This window comes from Blennius ocellaris (assembly GCF_963422515.1).
Source record: "Blennius ocellaris genome assembly, chromosome: 22".
NCBI lineage: Eukaryota > Metazoa > Chordata > Actinopteri > Blenniiformes > Blenniidae > Blennius > Blennius ocellaris.
In genome coordinates this window covers 11,147,021-11,166,181 of record NC_137671.1, presented here as the reverse complement: position 1 = coordinate 11,166,181, position 19,161 = coordinate 11,147,021, and the positions used below count along the sequence as shown (strand labels likewise).

The following is a 19,161-nucleotide window of genomic DNA, read 5'->3' as shown; positions in this document are numbered from 1 at the left end:
GCGAGGAAGAGTGTTCGTCAGGCGAATTGATCTCAAATAAGCAAAAATACATTTTTGTTTTTTAAACACAGAAACTCTTTGGCAGATGCAGATATTGTTTATGTTGGAGTGACACAAGTTTCATTGCATATTGCAGGCCTTGTAGGACAAACACAGGGGCAAGAGAATGGAAGGGAAAGGACCGAGGAGGAAGTCTTTTTAGAGGTGAGAAAAAGCTTCCGCGGATTAGAAAGATGGATCGAGAAATAAAGGGATGAGAACTAGAAGAGGAGGAGCACAGCAGCGTTTCTCATTTCTCCTTTTTGTAATCTCTCGTTATAATCCCACTGGGCAATTTGTCCGTTTTAGAAAGGGAGAGAAGGAGGAAAGGAGAGAGGGACAGCAGGGACCAGAGAAGATCTGATAAGGAAAATAAAGTGCAGGAGTCTTAAATTTGTAGTCCTTTGATGAATTTATATGGTCCTTGTCAGGAAACAAGAGTTCTCTGAGATTGTTGTGTGTAGGTGTGCGAAATCCTTTTCACGATTCAGAAGGTAAATCCACACAACAGCAGAAATGACATTTGAAGGCTTTGTTTTCCATGTTGAGAGACCGTTAGTGCTGTCCAGATATTCGCTGTACACATTGAACAAGCTTCAAATAAGCAACTGCCTCCATCTGAAGAAGACAAACAGACCGAGGTCAACCCTCAGTCAAATGGTTTGTTCCTCACTGAGCTGATCAATACGATCCGATGCAGAATCTGCAGCACAGTTCCACCGTGGGACACTTCAAGGGTTTAATTAGTCCGGAGACGATCCAGAGGAAAAAGTCACATCTGGTCCAAACAGCAAGAGACAGCCCCCCCCTATGACATCCTGAATTTAAAATGTCAAGTGATCAATGGCTGATCATTATGTCTTATCTATAGGACTCGGGAGAATTTTGCATGTTTGATTTTCTCATCAGCACTTGATATATTCCCATTATTCAATCTGTTACAAATCAGTGGGGAGGCTTTAAGCGAAATTGCAGCTTAATACTTTCAAACAAGATCCTTCCCTTCTTTCCAATGTCTTCACATCAGCGAGAGGAGTTCGTGAGAAAATCAGAGGAGGATTTAGGCTGGAAGATGGTGAAGGGTTCTGCGTAGAAGTCCTGGTTTCAGGAAGGATCAGGAGGCTACAGGCTTTGGAGAGGTGAAGGAGAGAGACAGAAAAAAAAGAGAAGAGAGGGCGAGAACGTGGCACCCACCTAAGACCAGAAGACTCCTTATGACTGTGAATATTGGTCCGATCAACAATAAACTATGAATCCCTGAAATTTCAGTCTAGATTTACAAATATGGACTGACTGCACAGCCTGAGTGTTCTGTAACAGCTTAAATAAGATGTTTCATAGGAGTGCCAAATCATTGTCTCCCAGCCAATATAATATAATGGTAAATTCAGCAGCAGCAGCAGTAGGTGGCTGGTAGGCGAGTTGGAATAATGATCGGGTCCAAATGGAAGAGACAATCAGGGGGCAGATAAGGTAGGTGTGTGAGGGAGTCATGTTTGGGAGAGGGACACAGAGGGAGAAGGTTAAAAATAGATGAAGGGTGAAGAAAGGAAGACAAAAAAAAAACCAAACAGTGGTGTCAGTTGGAGAGTCGGAGGGAGAGATGCTGTTGCTGTCTGTGTGTACAAAAACAAAGCTCTTCCCTCTTTCTCCGCTTTGAGCCCTTTTAATTTTCACCCCTTTCCAAGCCTTCGCTCTTTGACGCGCCAACCCTCCTTCGTCCAAAGCGCTCCTTCAGGCCACCGAGGAGATCTGTTTCTCCTCCCTGTCCTCCCCGTCAGCGTCCCCGTCTCCCATCAGCGGCTGCCGCTTCTTCAGCTCTCTCTGGTATTTGGCCATCAGGGACGCGTAGATGCAGCCGTAAGCCGCCGCGGCGACCATCATGATGCAGACGATGCCGCACACCACGCCGGCAATCACCACCGTGCCGATGGCGCGGCGCACGCTCACGGGCCGGTAGCGGGCGCGGACGCAGTCCGACGGGGCGTCCCCGCCTCCCCCCGTGCTCGAGGCGGAGTCATCGCCAGAGTTGCCGCTGTTGTCGGAAATCGGCGTCTCTCCGCTGGGGTTAAGAGCGTTCCTGCTGCAGGGAGGACCTCCTCCTCCTCCTTGTCCCGAACGAGAACCGTCACCGCCTCCGCCGTTCTCGTCCTCAAGTTGGAGGCAGTAGTTAAACATTTCCACCGGAACGCCGCGGATGTCTCGCCCACGCAGGTCCTTTGGTAGCGTGCACTCCACCGCATCCACCTTCCCTCCTGACAGAGAGAGAACAAAGTGCAAAAGGCTTGAGGACGGGGAGAGGTCATTTTCAAAATGCCTTTTGCCTGTAAAGTACCTCCAATTAACTGAAAGACAGAGGAAGACAGCGAGTGCTGGTTGTGCCAACACTGGGATGAGTCATACCTCACTTAACACACACACACACAATTTGCTCTACCCTCTCCACTAAGTTGGCGATAGCCTCAACTAAGCCTTTCTATAATTCATGGGATGACATGACTAGCTTCAGCACAGCACCAGTATGTGTATGTGTGTGAGAGAGTAATATCTTACTCACTAATTCCCACAGGCGGCAGCGGGGTGTGGGGATCTGCTTTGTTGTGAGCATATGCTTGCATGTGTCTCCAAACATAGCGTTCCCAGTAAGCGAAGTCATAGATCGGCTCCCTCAGATAAGTTCAGCGACAGAAATGGAGCGACAAAGGTTCAACGACAGACCGGGGAAAGTGGCATTTAGCTCCGAGACGCTTTCATCTTGATGTCTGGCACAGAATTCCCCTTGCAAAAGTTGCTTTTTTTCTCCAAACACCTTAAAAATATTACAGCTGTGCGTGTTGTAGCTGATAGAAGACAACACACGTTTCTCTGATCCAGTTTTTCTTTCTCACTTATTATCAGACATATTGTGGATCGTCTCCTCTCCTAACAGCTACTGTCAAGATTTCATGTGAACTATGAAATTTACATGATCAATTGTCAGTCTTTTTTGTCTTGAACGTGCAAAACTGCGCCGGTGCAGAGCCACAGCGAGGCAGAGGAGAGGAAGAATGGAGCAGAAAGGAGAAGAGATGCTTCATTAGCAGGGCAGCCGAGGCCCGAGGCGCCGAGGTGAATGTAGATTTTCACACATGACGAGAGAGCACAGAGCAGCTGTGGTTATCTGATGTACCAACAGCCTGCAGAGACACGTGGATACAGTATGGAGAAACACACAATGAGCGCGCTAATGTGCATTCACACACTGAGCAGTTAGACTTCATAGCTCGAAGCGCAGGCTCGCACGGCTGGGAAACACCCCCTATCTCAGCGGTGAACTTGTTATCTCTGGTTTCTTCACGCCCTCGCGGGACTTTTATTGCCCCTTTGCCCAATCTCCCAATTCAAATCGAGCACAAGCCCTGAGATAAATCCAGCATCTACCTCTGTACAGCAGCCACTCCATCCAGTGTTTGAAGTCACGGAGGTTGCAGTCACATTCCCAGGGGTTATGTCCCAGTTCCAGGTGTTGCAGGTTGGCCAGCGGCTCAAACGCCGCCCTCTCTAAACCGTGAAGCCGGTTTCCAGCTAGAGACAGCCACCTTAAAAGTCACAACAACAAACAAATCAATGGTATGAGAGGAATAGGATCAGAAAGGAATCGTATTTTCAAATGGTATTTTGCTGAAAAGTGTATTTTGGGGAAATAGTCATGATTGACCTTGGCTTGAAATATTAGTTAACTTGAGTAATTGCTTCCATACTAACAATGTCATGTTAATCACAATCTCATAAAACACATTTAAATAGTGAAAATGATGATGATGCATAGCAAACATGCTAAATATAGTATTTTTGGGGGGAGCCTGGTTTGCTTTGACCAACCATCTCTTAATCACTTCATCCATAGTTATTTGATGCTTTTACCTGAAATAAACATGTAAATAAGAATTTGATAAAGTGATCTACAACTATGAAGAATACATTGCGAAATTACAGAGTGAGGTATTCAGATGCACACCTAACACATGTTTTGGATATGTTGATGGAATGTAGGCACTTTCTGCAATTCAGCATGCTATATGTCCCTTTTAAAGATTTTTCTATAAAATAGTTCAGATTATTTTTTGGCTCATTCTTCTCTTCCCAAGAGACTGAATATAACATGTAATGGTGAATATGATAGCCTTCAACCATGTCTAGTAATTTTTGAATAATTACTAGATCAATCACTGTAATATAAAAGATACTTCAAGAAAAACATGTATTTAAGCATCTTTTTTTTTTTTTTTGCAATATTTGCTCAGGCATGAGTGCGACACTGCTGTTGGCCTCTGTTATTCCTGGATAATTTGGATAAGAATGAATGTGAATTGCCCTTGTTCACTGATGCGGTAAAGGTTTGGTAACAGTTGTGCATTTTTGCTTGGAATTTACAATCCTACCTGTGAAAATATAGCTGTTTGTTCCAGAGTATGTCCATATATTTGGATTTGCTCTGGTGGTGTGTGTCAGAAAACAGTAGATCGTCAGTGCAAAGGAGAGTTGTTGTTGTTGTTGTTGTTGTGAGTCTACCTGAGGCCCTGCAGTTCATCCAGTAGGCCCAGAGGGACTGTGGAGAGACCGTTCAGTGATAGATCCAGACTCTGAAGACCACCCAAACCCTGTGGAAACATCACAACCAGGCAGCTGTTGGCAAATTACTGCACAGCTCTTGTCTGATACGCCCTCCTCGCTTTTCTCTCTGACAGCACAAGGTCACTGCCGGCGTCACTTGGAGGACTTTTCATCTCGAGTCTACTGTTCCAAGTGAAGTCATGACACGAACTCGTCCCACTGACTGTTTTGGGTCAGATAAAAGCGCATGAAAGTGTTGAGCAAATGGTTTATTACTAATTTACCACCTGGATGGTAGCCCAGTCGTGTCAGAGTTTCTACTCGGGTTGACACTGATAGAGCCTCTAGAGTTGGGAGCTGAAGGTGTATTACAGCGTTAAGCTGTCTTCCATTGCTCATCTATTCTGGTGCACTTACTGATCTGACGGTGTCTCTCATGTTGTACAAATATGGCAGTAAGATATGGGCTGTGCGTGTAATTTTGCGATGGAATACTTTATGAAATATTGTCTAGATAAGGTAAGCTGCTGTATAAGGTGCAAGTGCCCACCTGGAAGAGTTCTCTGTCCGTTACCGTGAGTGAGTTGTTGTGCAGAGTCAGTCTGGTCAGGTTGGACATGTCTCTGAATAATCCAGCTGGTAAATTGTCCAGGTAGTTATTAGAGAGGTCCAGCTCCTGGAATACACAAAGAAAATTAGGATTTCAACAGTCTGCACATTTTATATTATATCCTCAGATCAGAAGTGGCTGAAATGTGAATGAAAAAGGGACATTTTCCTAGGAATGAGGTTTTTTTTAAATTTATTTTTTATGTTAGCAGGTATAAGCATTTTTTTTTTCAATTGACTAAGGTGTGGACATTTTTTTTATATTTATCTTTATTTTTATTATTTTTTTTATATTTTAACCTCAGCTGTACAATACATCACTCATTTTTCATACAATATAACTTTCTGTTTTAGGTTCAATTTTGCAGTTTGTGACACATAGTGATTTAAAAAAAAAAAAACTGAACATTTATTGAAACAGTTGACAATACGCCTGTCTGATTTATTCTCACAGTCTGTTACATAAAGGCTGTTTCATAAAAACTGAATCAAATAAAATTCAAGGTGCATATAAACTGAATTTGGTCTATTTATTCTGTGTTCATGTAAATCTGAGCTCTCAATCAGAAAGAATTCAGACTGGCAAGAAACCGACAATGTAAAAGTTAGCATTACCTTTATTAGGCACAAACTGACTTTTTACTGAAGTTTGTGTGAAAATCTAAACCAATTTCTGGCTTTTTGGACTCATTCCAGCAACACCCTATGAAAAAAAAACCTTAAAAAAATAACGAAAGGCACTTTCTGCAACAAAACCTAAGCGCACATGTAAAACACATTCAGAATAACTGTTTGTGCTTTTGTGTGGGAGGTGATAAAATCTAAATTAAAAATAGCAATGTAAATGTCTTACTGTACGTTCACAGTTGTTACCCTTGAAGCGACCCAGTGTTTGCTTTCTGTAATGCGAAAGCACCGACAATAGTGATTTTTTTATTTTTGTGATTTGAGGTAAAGCATTAGCCTTGTTTTAACGAATGAGCTTTTATTTACTGAACAGAAACTATCCATCATTTCAACTGAACTATTATTTAAATGTCAGCTTTATTTGCTGCCCCTGGCTCACAGTATGCAAATGTTGAACAACCCTGCGAAACCTGGAAGAAACTTCCCCAGCGTGAGAGTTCAGGATGTCAGCAGTTTGCTCAATATTAAACTCACGATGCGGTGACGTGAGGTCAGTGGCAGAAAAACAAAGTTGTGTCAGTGCGAAAACGCAACAATGGGAGGGAAAACGCCGGGCTGCAGACCTCCAGCGAGGAGAGATTAGCGAAGGCGGAGGCTCCCAGCGAGGCCAGCTTGTTGTTGGCGAGCAGGAGGGAGCGGCTGCCCGGGGGCAGGAGGTGCAACGGAGGCAGGGCGGAGAGGCCCCGGCCCCCGCAGTCCACCACCAGGCCGTCTGAGGAGCAGAAACAAGGAGGGGGGCAGCAGGAGGCTGGCGGCGGCGCGGCGGCCAGGAGGCAGAGGGCACAGAGGAAGACTGGAAGACGAGGAGGACAGAGAGAGAGAGAGAGAAAACACAGTTATTTAGTTTTTGAAAAGGAAAATCACGATGAGAAATTAGAGGGAAGATTCATCCTGCATGAAAGGACTCAAACAAGGGACCTTATGAAGCGAGAGCGCGAACCACTGCTCCACTGTGCAGCTGATCCTGCACAGTGTTGCACCGCATTTGTTTAATGCTCGTATAAACGGCACAGATTATCTTGATCCTCCGCCGTTTGATTAAAAATTCATGGTTTTTGCCTTCGCTAATGCATCCAGGGGAGGATTTCCACTTTCAAAAACTGAAAATTCATGAAGACTTAACACGCTCGCCGGCTGATCGATCACAGCCGAACCGAATCACTGCTCGGAATGAATGTATTGTGTGTGTATGTGCGTGTGTGTGTGTGTGTGAGTGAGTGTGTTTAGTACGATTGAAGGTATTTCCATGGCAGCGGTTTATTCTGCAGAGTCACGAAGCTGTCCTTTTTTTTTTTTTTTAAGGCCGAGCCTGTGCAGTTTTAGCGTGTGTGTGCGTGTGTGTGTGTGTGTGTGTGTGTGTGTGTGTGTGTGTGTGTGTGTGTGTGTGTGTGTGTGTGTGTGTGTGTGTGTGTGTGTGTGTGTTCCAGCCATACTTTCAATTGCCTCCACAGGTTTTAATTCCTTGTTTGTTTCTTACGTTCCTCAGTCATTTGACTTTTTTTTCTTTTTTCTTCATACGTTTTTTTTTTTGTGTTAATTTATCCGCTCCGTATGAACCTCCCTCTCTCCACCCTGTGAATCTCGCTCTCTCTCTCTTGATCATTCTCGTTCCCTTTCACTTCCACTCCCCGGGAGCTGCTCTGTATTCCCTCAGTGTCTCGTTACAGTGGCTGACTTTGTTTTCACCCAGAAGCTTATCGTGTGCATGTGGAGTGGGCGTTGCTCCGGCGTATGTTAAGCAGCAGCAAAGCATGATATTAAGAAAACTGCTGGGGTCTGAACTGCAGACACAGGCGCAGCACTTTTGCCCCCCCTGACAGCCATCTTTGCCTCACCAGCACTTTTCATTAACTTGCTTCATCTGCATATTATTAGCATCTATTTCTCAGCGCGCCGCCGTCTTTTTGTCACATCACGTCTCACCCACTGCCTCCTTGTTACTTCCTTTTTCTTTTTTTTTTCTTTCAATTGTATATTAGCTTTCTCCCTTTCTTCCTGTTTCCAAATCATTCGTTTTCTTTTTTTTTTACCAGCAGTATCGACTGTCTGGCTGTGAGTGTGATGAAACTCAGTGAAACAGCCCTTTATTGGCCAGCCGCCATTTTTTTTTTACAAATACATTGGGATGAAGTTCAGAAGATGTGAGTGAGACTATAATAATTATACCTCTGAAGTGTCACGACTTTGCTCGGGGGCAAATATGAAGTTTGTTGTGACGCAGCGAGAATGAGCTTTTACAGGATGTTTTATTCCCTTTCATTTGCTTATAAAGTGACTTTCAATGAGATCCAGGTAATATAACCAGTGGACAGACAGTGAACTTTCGCTTAATTAATCATGAATGATCAGCCATTCCCAGCGGAGACGCGGACTGAATAACTGAAGCTGGTTATGGAGAGCCGAGAGGCTCATGACAATGAGTCAGCAGGTGAAACACCAGGAGGCTGAAAGTGGCAAAAAGTAGTTCAGCCGTGATTAATTTACACCTTTTACATGTGACTTGTCCTCGTGAACCGAAACCTGTAAGGAAAAATTATCTTAAGTTCATTTCAAAACAGCAGCATGTTAAAAAAAAAAAAAGAAAACTTAATTGAAATATTCACATTTCCTTAGTCATACTTAACAATTAAAATGAGTTAAATGCATTTTTAAATGTAGGCGTAGGTTGAAAAATGAACAAAACTCTGTTATTGCCACACTCTGCTATCATTTTTAGTTTATCCCTTCATGTTTTCTTCATTAAAGAAAACATTACAGATATTTTTGACATTGAAGTGTTTGCCAAACTAAACGCAGCTGGTTGTCCACACACTTTCACCATCATTTTAAAATTTCACTTAATTGTCTTGCTAACTTGAAGTTGTTAGGAAAAACATTTACCGCTGAAACTGTGTCCTTCAGTCGAAATGTCTTCAATTTGCTAAAAATGCAGGGAGTAAGAGAAATAACCATTCAGAAAATTGTAAATAATAAATACTAAACAAATATTAATCAGGCTGGAGAAACTACTTTGTTTTGTTTACAAATGCTGAAATAAATAAATTATTCTATTCTATACTATTCTATTCTATTCTATTCTTTCAAAGTAAGGGTTTTTTTCTCGAACAATTAGTTACTCTATTTTTGTTTTCATTTCTGTCCTTTTTTCCAAATGTGCCAAAAAGTGGGAAAGGTGAATTATAAAAAAAAATAATAATAAATAGTCCTTACAACTTGTGTCATCCTGTGTTCAACTGTACAAAAATAGCATCTTTTCTCAGACAGATTTGTATTTATTTATTTATTTATTTATTTATTTATTTATTTTTTAATCCCTGTCAGAGAGACGCATGACCTCCCTAAACCGGGACATCGTCCCCATTTTGATCCAGAAAAGTACCAAAAGTGACGACTACAAATGAGAGTGTGAACTCTCTCTCTCTCGTTTCTGTCTCTGTCATCCTCTCTGCTCCATCCAGCAGTATAATCCTAATCTCTAGACGGGGGGGGGGGGAATCCCCCTCCTCCTTCATAAAGGGATGAAAGCAGAGATTTTGAAGTGTCCTGAAGCCTCCTGTGCTGTTTGACTCTGCAGTGAAAATTCCCTTAGAGGGCCTGTCTTTTCTCTGCGGCAGCCCGGGAATAGTCTGGAGAGGTTTTTTTTGTTTGTTTTTTTCTATTATTTTGCTGCACAGTAGCAGCGATAGTCCCAAAACGTGTTGGAGCCGTATGAAAAGGTACAGAGGTGCGGCGGATTTGTGAGGACAATGTGGCTCCGAGGTGGAAGCACGGTTACACAACTCAGAGTGAGCGTGCAACAAAGCCGGGGAGTGAGAGATTGTGTTCGTATTGGTCCTTCTCCCTCACGCGCCATATTTTCAATTTGCGGCCATCTTTGCGCCACATTCATCCCCTCCTGCTGCAATCGGGGCTTTATTTTGCCGCGGTATTCTTACTCTCCCCGCAAACCGCCGTCCATCCCTTCCGTTTTTCAGCCTAAGCAGATCTTCCAACATTTATGAGTGGTTTTAGCCGCTCTCGTGGAGGAGGCGGTTGTTGTTTTTGGCTTATTTTAGCTGCTCCAAATCCTCGCCGATGTTTCCACGCAGCCAAACCAGAAGGAAATTATTCTGCCACAGCTGAAGGAGAGGGAAGCGAGGTTCAGTCCAAATAAGTTGAAGTGATTCCGTGCAGTTTAATTCAGTCCGAACAGACTTCAGACTGAATATTTTATAAGAATTCCTAAACACATGCTGTGTAAAAGTGCTGACTCTTTTCTTTTTTTTTTTGAGTGGGGGGGGGGAAATGAGGGACGGTAATGCTCTCGCAGACGTGTACCAAACTGAGACACGGCATTAAAATGCAGCAAGATGCCTCTTGTTTGATTGACGCAAGACGTCTGAGGCAAGTCTTAGAGCAGTATTGCTCATCAGACCCCCAACGGCCCCGTCCAGGTGTCAAACGTGACAGTGAGGAAAAGACATTAAAGACATTTTCAGTTAAAACCTTAAAATAAAATAGCAAAAAATATTGCTGTCATGATCTCGTGAGTTAGTTCCCCCCCCCCCATCTTTTAAAGAGCAAAAAAAGTCTATTCAAGTGTTTCTTTGTGAAATAATAGTAAATAATCCCCCGCTGCTTTTACTTATCAATTATACAATATTGAAGCAAAAAGGGCTTCTTTAAGCTGATTTTTAATATTTCTCCTTCTCTGATTTCCATATAAGAGTTCAGGTTTTATTTAACTGGCATAGTATCTAGCCCACCCATGTAGTGTATGTGTGTGTGTGTGTGTGTGTGTGTGTGTGTGTGTGTGTGTGTGTGTGTGTGTGTGTGTGTGTGTGTGTGTGTGTGTGTGTGTGTGTGTGTGTGTGTGTGTGTGTGTGTGCATGTGCGTGTGCAGGTGCGTGTACGTGTGTGTTTGAAGTTGCGGCTGGGGTTCAAATGGCACATTAGTTGTCGTTAATCTCTGGAAGAGGATTAGAACTATCGGGGCATGTTTGCATATTCATGTGTCTGCGTTCGGCTGGCTGTCGTGCAGCACTTTCCGCCTTTTTAGTTTCTCTGCCTGCGTTTCCTGATTGCAGGATCAGAGTGTTATGCAGACGCAATTTATTAAAAAATGAAAATAGGCCAATACCAAATGTCTATTGCCACATGAATGTTGTTGCCCATGTGATGTTTGAGTGCGTCTCCAAGGTGACGCCTTTTGACGCCTCCAGGGCCTCGTCTATCCGTAAATGTATATATCCGGGGGCCCCGGGGTGAAACTGGACGCCGCTATGATGTCATGACTGCAGGCACTTGTGTCACTGAGCCCAATTGCATGTAGCCCCGGGGCCAAGCTGTTTTCCGTGTGAGCGACAGACTTGCTGCTATCTTGTTACGACAATGACGACGACCAGCTGTCCTTCAGGCAACAGACTAACTGCTCTGTTTCTCTCTGTCATGTTTTACGGTGTGCTCATTAATTCATATATGCATGTAATATGTCATGGACAGAAAAAAATAATCGGATTTTTTTTTTTTTGTATATCACAACAACTTAACAATCTTTTTTGCAGCCGTATTCAAAATGTTGATTTTTGTTGATTTTAGTTGCCACATAAATGCTTTAGTTTCAACTTTAAAAACTACCAAACTGGTTCAATTTAGTACAGTTTGTTCTCTCTCGAAATGTAAATTGAAGCCAAGAAACTACACAAATAATTCACTTGTGCAAACTTATCATCATCCTTAGAAGAAAAGATAATGTTGCCAAGACGTCTAATTAGTTTTAATTAAAAGGAGGTTTAATTAACACTTTGTTTTCTGATATGAATAATAATTATATTCAAATGCCAGTTGCAACAAATTCAAATAGACTTCCATTAATGTCAAACTGAACAAACAACAAAGTTAAAAGGTGCATTTTGACTTACTTGGATCAACAGGTTATTGAATAATCCATAGCAATAAACAGAGCAGACATTATCTCTTATTAAATATTGTTGTTTTTTATTCTTATGAATGTCTTTTGTGCCACTCAAAGTTAACTTTTTATGACGATGCTTCAGTTTGGCTCCACTGGAGACGGTTAACTCAAAGAAAAAAAAACAGCATTAAGGTGTGATAATGGCTTTTTGAATTGTCTGGGGTTTTTTTTTTGCCATGGCATCGGCTGTGTAATTACATGTTAGACCCAAAGTGAAGCCCGAGACTTCATTTACTGAGCAGATGGAAAATGACCAGCATGCGTATGTCTACGTGTGTGTGAGCGTGTGAGTTCTGGTGTGTTTGTACCTCCCATAGACATCCAGTATACCGTACATAGGAATATGTATATATATATATATATAAATGCATGAATACACTCATTGTCTGATATCAAGGTCAGTGCAGCCACCATCATGTCAGCAGCACCGACACGATGTTGCCGTAGCAACCAAGAGCTGCAGACGGTGGGAAAAAGAGGAGGCGCTCGGAGAGAAGTTGGTGGTTCGAGTCACGTGTAATCATTTAACCCACATTATCTGTTTCCTGTCACACACTCAACCTTTCCACCTGAATCTCAGGCACAGCCGCTTGTAGTCCCGCACCCACAGGAAAACACCGTCGCACACACACTCAGAGGCTTAGCCTGTACTCATGCTGACACCGTGGTGAGGTGAGGCCAGAGTGTTTCTCTGAATTCTTCATTCGTGGAGGGGGGGTTTTTTCTCCTCCACCTGATGGGATTACCTCCGATTACTCTTTCTGTTTTTCTCCCCTCTTGTCTCGACTCCTCTCTGTTCCTCATTCTTCATTTTTCTTCCTTACGGCCTCCCGTTATAGCCTCTTTCTCAGGTGATGAATTCTCTGCATCATTATTTTGAGTCGGAGCAGAAAGTGGGTAATGTGTAGGCTGATGTGCCTCGCTGATTCCTGCTATTTGTTTCAATTTGTAATGACACACACCCTCATTCCCACAAGGGTGTATGGCCCATGGGATTGTGTGTGTGTGTGTGTGTGTGTGTGTGTGTGTGTTTGTGGCATGTAATGACATTGTCTTCCTGTGGTCGCGGCTGTTAATTAGTGAGAGTGATGGTGAAAACAAAAGAGACGGAGATAAACAGGGAAGAGCAGACAAGTAAACAAGTGGTCGAAAACAAATTATCTACAAAAATCAAATTTCATGCCAGTTTTAGCATCTCCAGCGGAGCTCTGACATATTTCACTGCCGCGTCGTCTCTTTGACGTTGTGTTGGCACACTTTGTACTGACCACTCGTCGGGGCCCGCGTCCAACGTTTCAGAATTAGCAGAGAAAATGAAGGTTGTTTGGCTTTTGATGTGACATCAGCGTCAGTGTGACCAGAATTAGAATCAATCCTGCCTTGGCTCTCTGACAGGCTGCGACGTATCGCCCCCTCGTTCTCCAAATGGGATGGACGGACAAAATGATATTGATCCAGAATATTCGCTGACAAACGCACGCACACACTATATCAGACTTTTTGTCATGCTGCGATTTGAATGCCAGCAAGATTTCATTTAATTTTGGTGTTTTATGTTACCTAATCTGGATTTTGGGAGTCAAACCAACAAGATCTGAATGACAAATTTAATTCTAATACCAGATAGATGAATGGAAAATGTTTTGTCAAAAAGAAGTCCAGTGCAAAATACCCCACTATTGATGACTTTTATGATCTAATATGAGTGGCTTCGAGGGTCTCTTTATTCTTCTGTTATCCGCTGTCATGATGCTCTGATCTAGAAACGTCGGTATCATTATCATGCCCATGAGTCTGGAAATGGACTTTAAAAAGCTCTCCAAATGAGTCGAGGTGAATTAACTCTCCCTGAGCTAAAATATCTGCAAGTGGACTCGGATTTAAAACACAAGATTTCCTATCCCTGCCAAGTACAAAGCCTGTAATGTGAAAGGAACCCCGTCATATTAGTACGGGATCTGAAAATCTGTTATTTTGGCTTTGAATTTTCCCTCCCACAGTCCAGGAACAATGAGCCGACCTCAATGGCTATATTGCACAAGACAAGTCATCCTGTACGGTGACTGAGAGGGTAAAGAAGTATATCCGCTGACGTATGGGCCTTGCTGTGACCGTTACGGCTCATCAGCCTCAGTCTGGATCCATACGGGTCATGCTGACAGCGTATTCGTTTCCTTCGGCAGCTGTTGAACCCATAGTGGTGCTGTTTATCATGCCTGGGATAATCCAGATTTATTCCTTGCCAATATCCTTTGAAAGTGGGCCAGTTTCATGAATTTGTGTGTTTAATTTGGCACATCGCACCAAGCCATATAAACATCAGTGAGTCGGGACTGGTTGTGTGCTGGGAGATTCCGGCAGACACCTTTCTGCATACACCGTGCCCGTGCAAGCACAAGTTCAAGGTCGGGTCCGTCGGACAAACCTAATACCTTCATGACAGGATAGGCAAGCTTGATGTTTAATCACCACAACAACATACTATGTCTTAAATCCAAGACACGGACATACGAGGCACGGCGAGTAAGCTGGCCAGAGGTCAAAGCTGAACTATCGGACACTGATAATGTTTCTGTGATCCGACAATGATCAAATGCACTATGACCAAATGAAGCTGTACCTTCAAATATTTGGCATATTTCCCAGTGGAAAGACTTTAATTCACGTTTCTAAAGCAACTATTGGGTATTTTTGTACCATTCGCATTGCAGATGCAGCGAAAAGACCAGCCCGTCCAGGTTTCAGAGGACTCAGCTGTGAAGGGCATTTCAGCCCCACGTGGTATAGCGGCCCTTACCGTTCACCCGCTGGGGCCGCCTCGCAGTCAAACTAATTTGTTCATCAGTCAATTTCACGACTTAATATCTGCCGCAGGTGGAGCAAAATTAGTCTTCAATGCGGCCAGTTTTGTGCCCGTGATGGCTCAATTTCTATATCCCCACTCCCCGAGCCAGCACCCTGTATTATAGTTGAACGCGGAGCATAATGTGAAGTCACTGTAATGTGGCTGCGTCCCAAACCTCAGTCAGTGTAACGTACTTCAGTGCCAAATCCTCTCTCTCTTTCTCTCTCCCTCTCTCTCTCTCTCTCTCTCTCTCTCAGCATATTGGCGCATAAAATACACACAAACAGGATCAAATGCACTGTATATTGTATTTATGTGTCCGTGTGTTGAAACCGTCTGCTGGGATTGCGGCGGCCCGGAGGCACCATATGGTCCCCGAGTCGCTCCTAGACCCCTCTGTTCTCCTCTCTCTTCCTTCATCCCGTCTTTTCCTCACTGTCTCGTCTTTCACCAGGCCTCTTTGATCTCACTGCTCGTTTCCTCATCCTCATCCTCTCCGCTCCCCGCTGTTTCCATCTTTCTCTGTTTTTTTTTTTTTACCCCACCCCTCCCCGCTTCCTTTTGTTTCACACTTTCTGTCACTAACATTTTTAATCTCCACCTTCAGTTTGCACTCTACTTGTGCTTTTCTCCTTTTTGTCCCTGTCACTTGACTGTTTTAACCTCTTGTCAGATCTTTATAGTTGTGTCTATCTTTTTAGGAATGATTTTTTTTTTTTCTTCTTCCTTTCTCTTCGTCTTTTGAAAGAGGTTTTGTTGATCAAATTCTCAAATGAAGATGATGAAAACACATGGAATTAAGCAGGCGTCCGGTAACACCACACTGGCATCAAACTTCTAAGATATTTTTCTTGTTACATGCATTTTATTAAACTGCATATTTCAGTCAGTCATACATTTTAAGGCCTATTTCCAGGGGAGGAACAATCTAATATTTGGACCAATTTGGATTTGTAGGGCGAAAGCTGGAGGCTTTTCTGATCATTTAAAATGTGTCACTGATAAGTTATAAGCCATTAATAGGAAATACTTCAATATACTGTAAATGTTTCTTTTCACTGATAATGCATGTATCTATATATTTAATGAATAACGTGGACGTATGCACCAAACTACACTATATATTGTTAAAGCTCAGTTTCTCTCTTTGATTCACAACCGATCATTAAAACAACGGGGAACCCATCTCTTCAAGCCATAAAAGTTTCAATAAAGTTTTAAAGTCCTTTTAAGATTTCTTCATCTATTTTTAATGAGCTTTTGCTTTATCTTTTGGACCTTTCAGTGAATAAAATGTAAATCATTGCTGCGTATATTCACAAAATGTGTTAGCAAAGTACCTTTTGGACAACTATACTCCACATAAATGTATTTATTGATAACTTTGCACAAAACGTTAGTATGGCTGCATAAGAGCAACCGTGGAAAATCTGCTACATCCTTTTGAGATGACACATCCTTCTTCAACCCCTGTAATATTCCATCATCTTTACCATTAGTGGGAATTATGGCGAGTTGCTTGCTGACACTCTGGGTCCCTGCCTTTGTCTTGTTGATGTACATTCTATCACCACAGAGAGCTACTTGCTTCATCTCCTCACCTCGGGAGTTTACACTTTTCAGTTCTGCAACAGTTCCGCTTAATAGGAAAAAAAAACATTTTTGTTTTTCGCTTCCTTCCCGTCAAGTCCAATTTCCAAATATACTTCAAATGAAACGCGTCCTTGATGATTTGATTGTCGGTACTGTAGTAATCTGACATACTTTGTGGCTCCGATTTGATAGGATGCCTTCCCCTTTTTTTGCTCCTGTTATTGCATCTTTCAGTGTGTTTGTTTGTTGTGTGCGTGTGTGTGTGTGTGTGTGTGTGTGTGTGTGTGTGTGTGTGTGTGTGTGTGTGTGTGTGTGTGTGTGTGTATGCGTGCGTGCGTGCGTGGAGTTACAGCAGAGATCAGAGAGCTCCTGAGCTTTCTGTGAGGGGAATACAGAGAGGCACTGAGAAAGCAAAGGGAATGGCAGGGAAAACACCTGTGATAAAATGCTTGGTAATATTTGCAGTGTGCGTCAATAAAAACCATCGATCTGGAGAGTGTGGTGCTGTGGCTATATTGAGAAATATTCAATACAACATAAATGCAGACATGAGACACTTCAACTGAAGGCGAGAGGTTTTAATGATTGACATCTTTGGGTTTCGTATTTTTTTGGGGGGAGGGATAGATTCACGCTTTATCCATTCTCCCGTATGGATCCTCTGACATAGCAGAGGTGATAATGGAAAGGAAGAGGAAGGAAAGGTAGAAGACAAAGGCATGAGATGGAGACAGCTCAAAGGGAGGTATATCCGTCGACGAAGAGGGCCTGTGTGGGTGTGTGGAGGTTCTGACTGATAGTGTTGCCCTGTTATTTAGAGTCCCCGGTGTTGCACAGCAGTTTGTGGGGGTGTTCTTGTCAGACACCTGGAAAATAATGACTCCCCGACAAGAAGACCAAGATTCTTGTTTCAGTAGTTTTCTTTGTTCTCCAAAGCCGCATTACGCAACATGTGCTCACATACGTACGTGCTCGTGTCATATTTGGTGTAAATAGAATAGAGAAGGAATGCTTTCATGTTCGTCTGACAGCTGAAGATGCGTCTAAAGGCTCTGCGAGGCAAGGATCTATCCACTCCACGGCTTAATCAGCATCAACACACACACACACACACACACACACACACACACACACACACACACACACACACACACACACACACACACACACACACACACACACACACACACACACACACACACATACACACACACCACACACACAGCTGTCCTATCTGTTGCTATGCCACCTGACCTCTGATGAATTGTTGTTTGGACTGGGTGTACGGTGGCTATGAGACGGGGAAACGATTGAAGGATTACGGGCTAAAAGATACCAGGAAACATGTTGGAGCACAGATGACAGAAATGGCAGGAAGGAGGCAGGATGAAGGGGTGACAAAAAGGTCAGCAAGGATGAGACGTAGTAGTGTTTGGGCCATAAACGAGCCAAGAGCTTAAGACAGAAAAAAGAAAGAGGAACAAAATAATCTAACTTTGATTTAATAGGAAAGAGTCGTTAAAAAAACAGGATAACATGCTGGTTTTCCCCCATCATTCTCTCCTCTGTTTAGGATCTACAGACTGTTTTATAAATACGTACTGTAATGTGGCATTTCACAGTGTATGTGTGTGTGTGTGTTTTGTTCAGTCATGCTGGACAAGCAGCTCTCAATACAACACAGTGCTCCTCCTTTCATGCGTCGTCAGGAGCACGAGGAGTTGAGAACAGAATAGCCCGTAACATTTTCTCGTCCAGTCTGCTTCCCTCGCTTACATTTTTTGCCAACTCACCGGGTCTGGTCAGGTAGGCGGCGGCGCTGGCCGGCGACAGGCCGATGCCCCCGGGGGGGTGAGGGTGGAGGGGCATGACACAGAGCTCTGCAGCCTTCCTCTGTTGGAGGGGCGGGGCTATCGAGGGAGGGGGGAGAGTGTCACGCCGCCATGCCTGCAGCCTCCATTAAGGTGGTGACTGTGGGAGGAGTGGGGGGGGGGGGGGATGCACCTGCATGGAGAGAGAAACAAGTGAGACAAACTTCAAATCAATCGTGTCGGATTATCGATGCAGGGTCGTCGTGCTAACTCACACACACACACACACACATTCCCATATATGGAAGTGGAGGCGAGACGGTGACAAAACTTCCCTTCTTACAGTTTGTGCTTCTGTGTGCATGTGTGTGCAGGCCTCACAAGGAGCGCCCCTCCGGTATTCCACTGGCATTAATAATACATGTGTGTGTCTTTGGTAGTTTACACAGTCAGTTTGCCGTTAACGCAGACAGACCCTCCCCGACTGCCGCCGTCTCACACAAAGAGTGACTGAAGAAGAGGAAGGATAAAGAAATGGGGTGAGAATGACAAACACAAGGAAACAAAAAGCAGAAAGGTCAAGAGAGAATGGAAAAAGCAGGGATGGGGATGGAATTCATTACTGTTGTTGGGATGGAAATATGAGTCACACTCCTGATTTGTTCCAGAAATCAAGCAACAATGAGGAAGAAAAAAAAAGACATAAAATAAGGTTAACTGGTTAGATTATTTTGGTGTAACATCCTTGAATAATATGAAAATACAACATACGTACCAATAAATCATATTCCCTTTCCCCTTGTTGGGAAACAATAACAGCTTAGAAGTTAATTTAAGCTTAAATGAGCACTGGGTAATCAATTAATCAGACCCTAAAGTATACTGGACAAATACCAAAAAGAAAAGTCGAGGTGTTTTTTAACGAGAAGAAGAAGAAAGTCAATGCTAACTAATGAGACACTAATGTTGCCATAGCGGGGGAAGCAGAGGTGGTCCGTGAGGCTGTTAAACACCTTGAGGCATTTTACACA

At 43.3% G+C, this 19,161-nt stretch overlaps 2 protein-coding genes across 2 annotated transcripts in view; one reads left to right on the top strand and one right to left on the bottom strand.

The window, feature by feature from the left end:
• Nucleotides 1–19,161, top strand: part of cacna2d4a (calcium channel, voltage-dependent, alpha 2/delta subunit 4a) — an 80,981-nt gene that overhangs the window by 24,306 nt on the left and 37,514 nt on the right. The window lies entirely within an intron of this gene.
• Nucleotides 1,774–18,188, bottom strand: lrtm2a (leucine-rich repeats and transmembrane domains 2a; the record flags this gene model as incomplete). The annotated part of the gene is made up of 6 exons (XM_080518662.1): nt 1,774–2,294; nt 3,460–3,617; nt 4,591–4,679; nt 5,183–5,308; nt 6,492–6,721; nt 18,113–18,188. 6 exons carry the CDS (start codon nt 18,186–18,188, stop codon nt 1,774–1,776), a joined length of 1,200 nt encoding a protein of 399 aa, XP_080374788.1.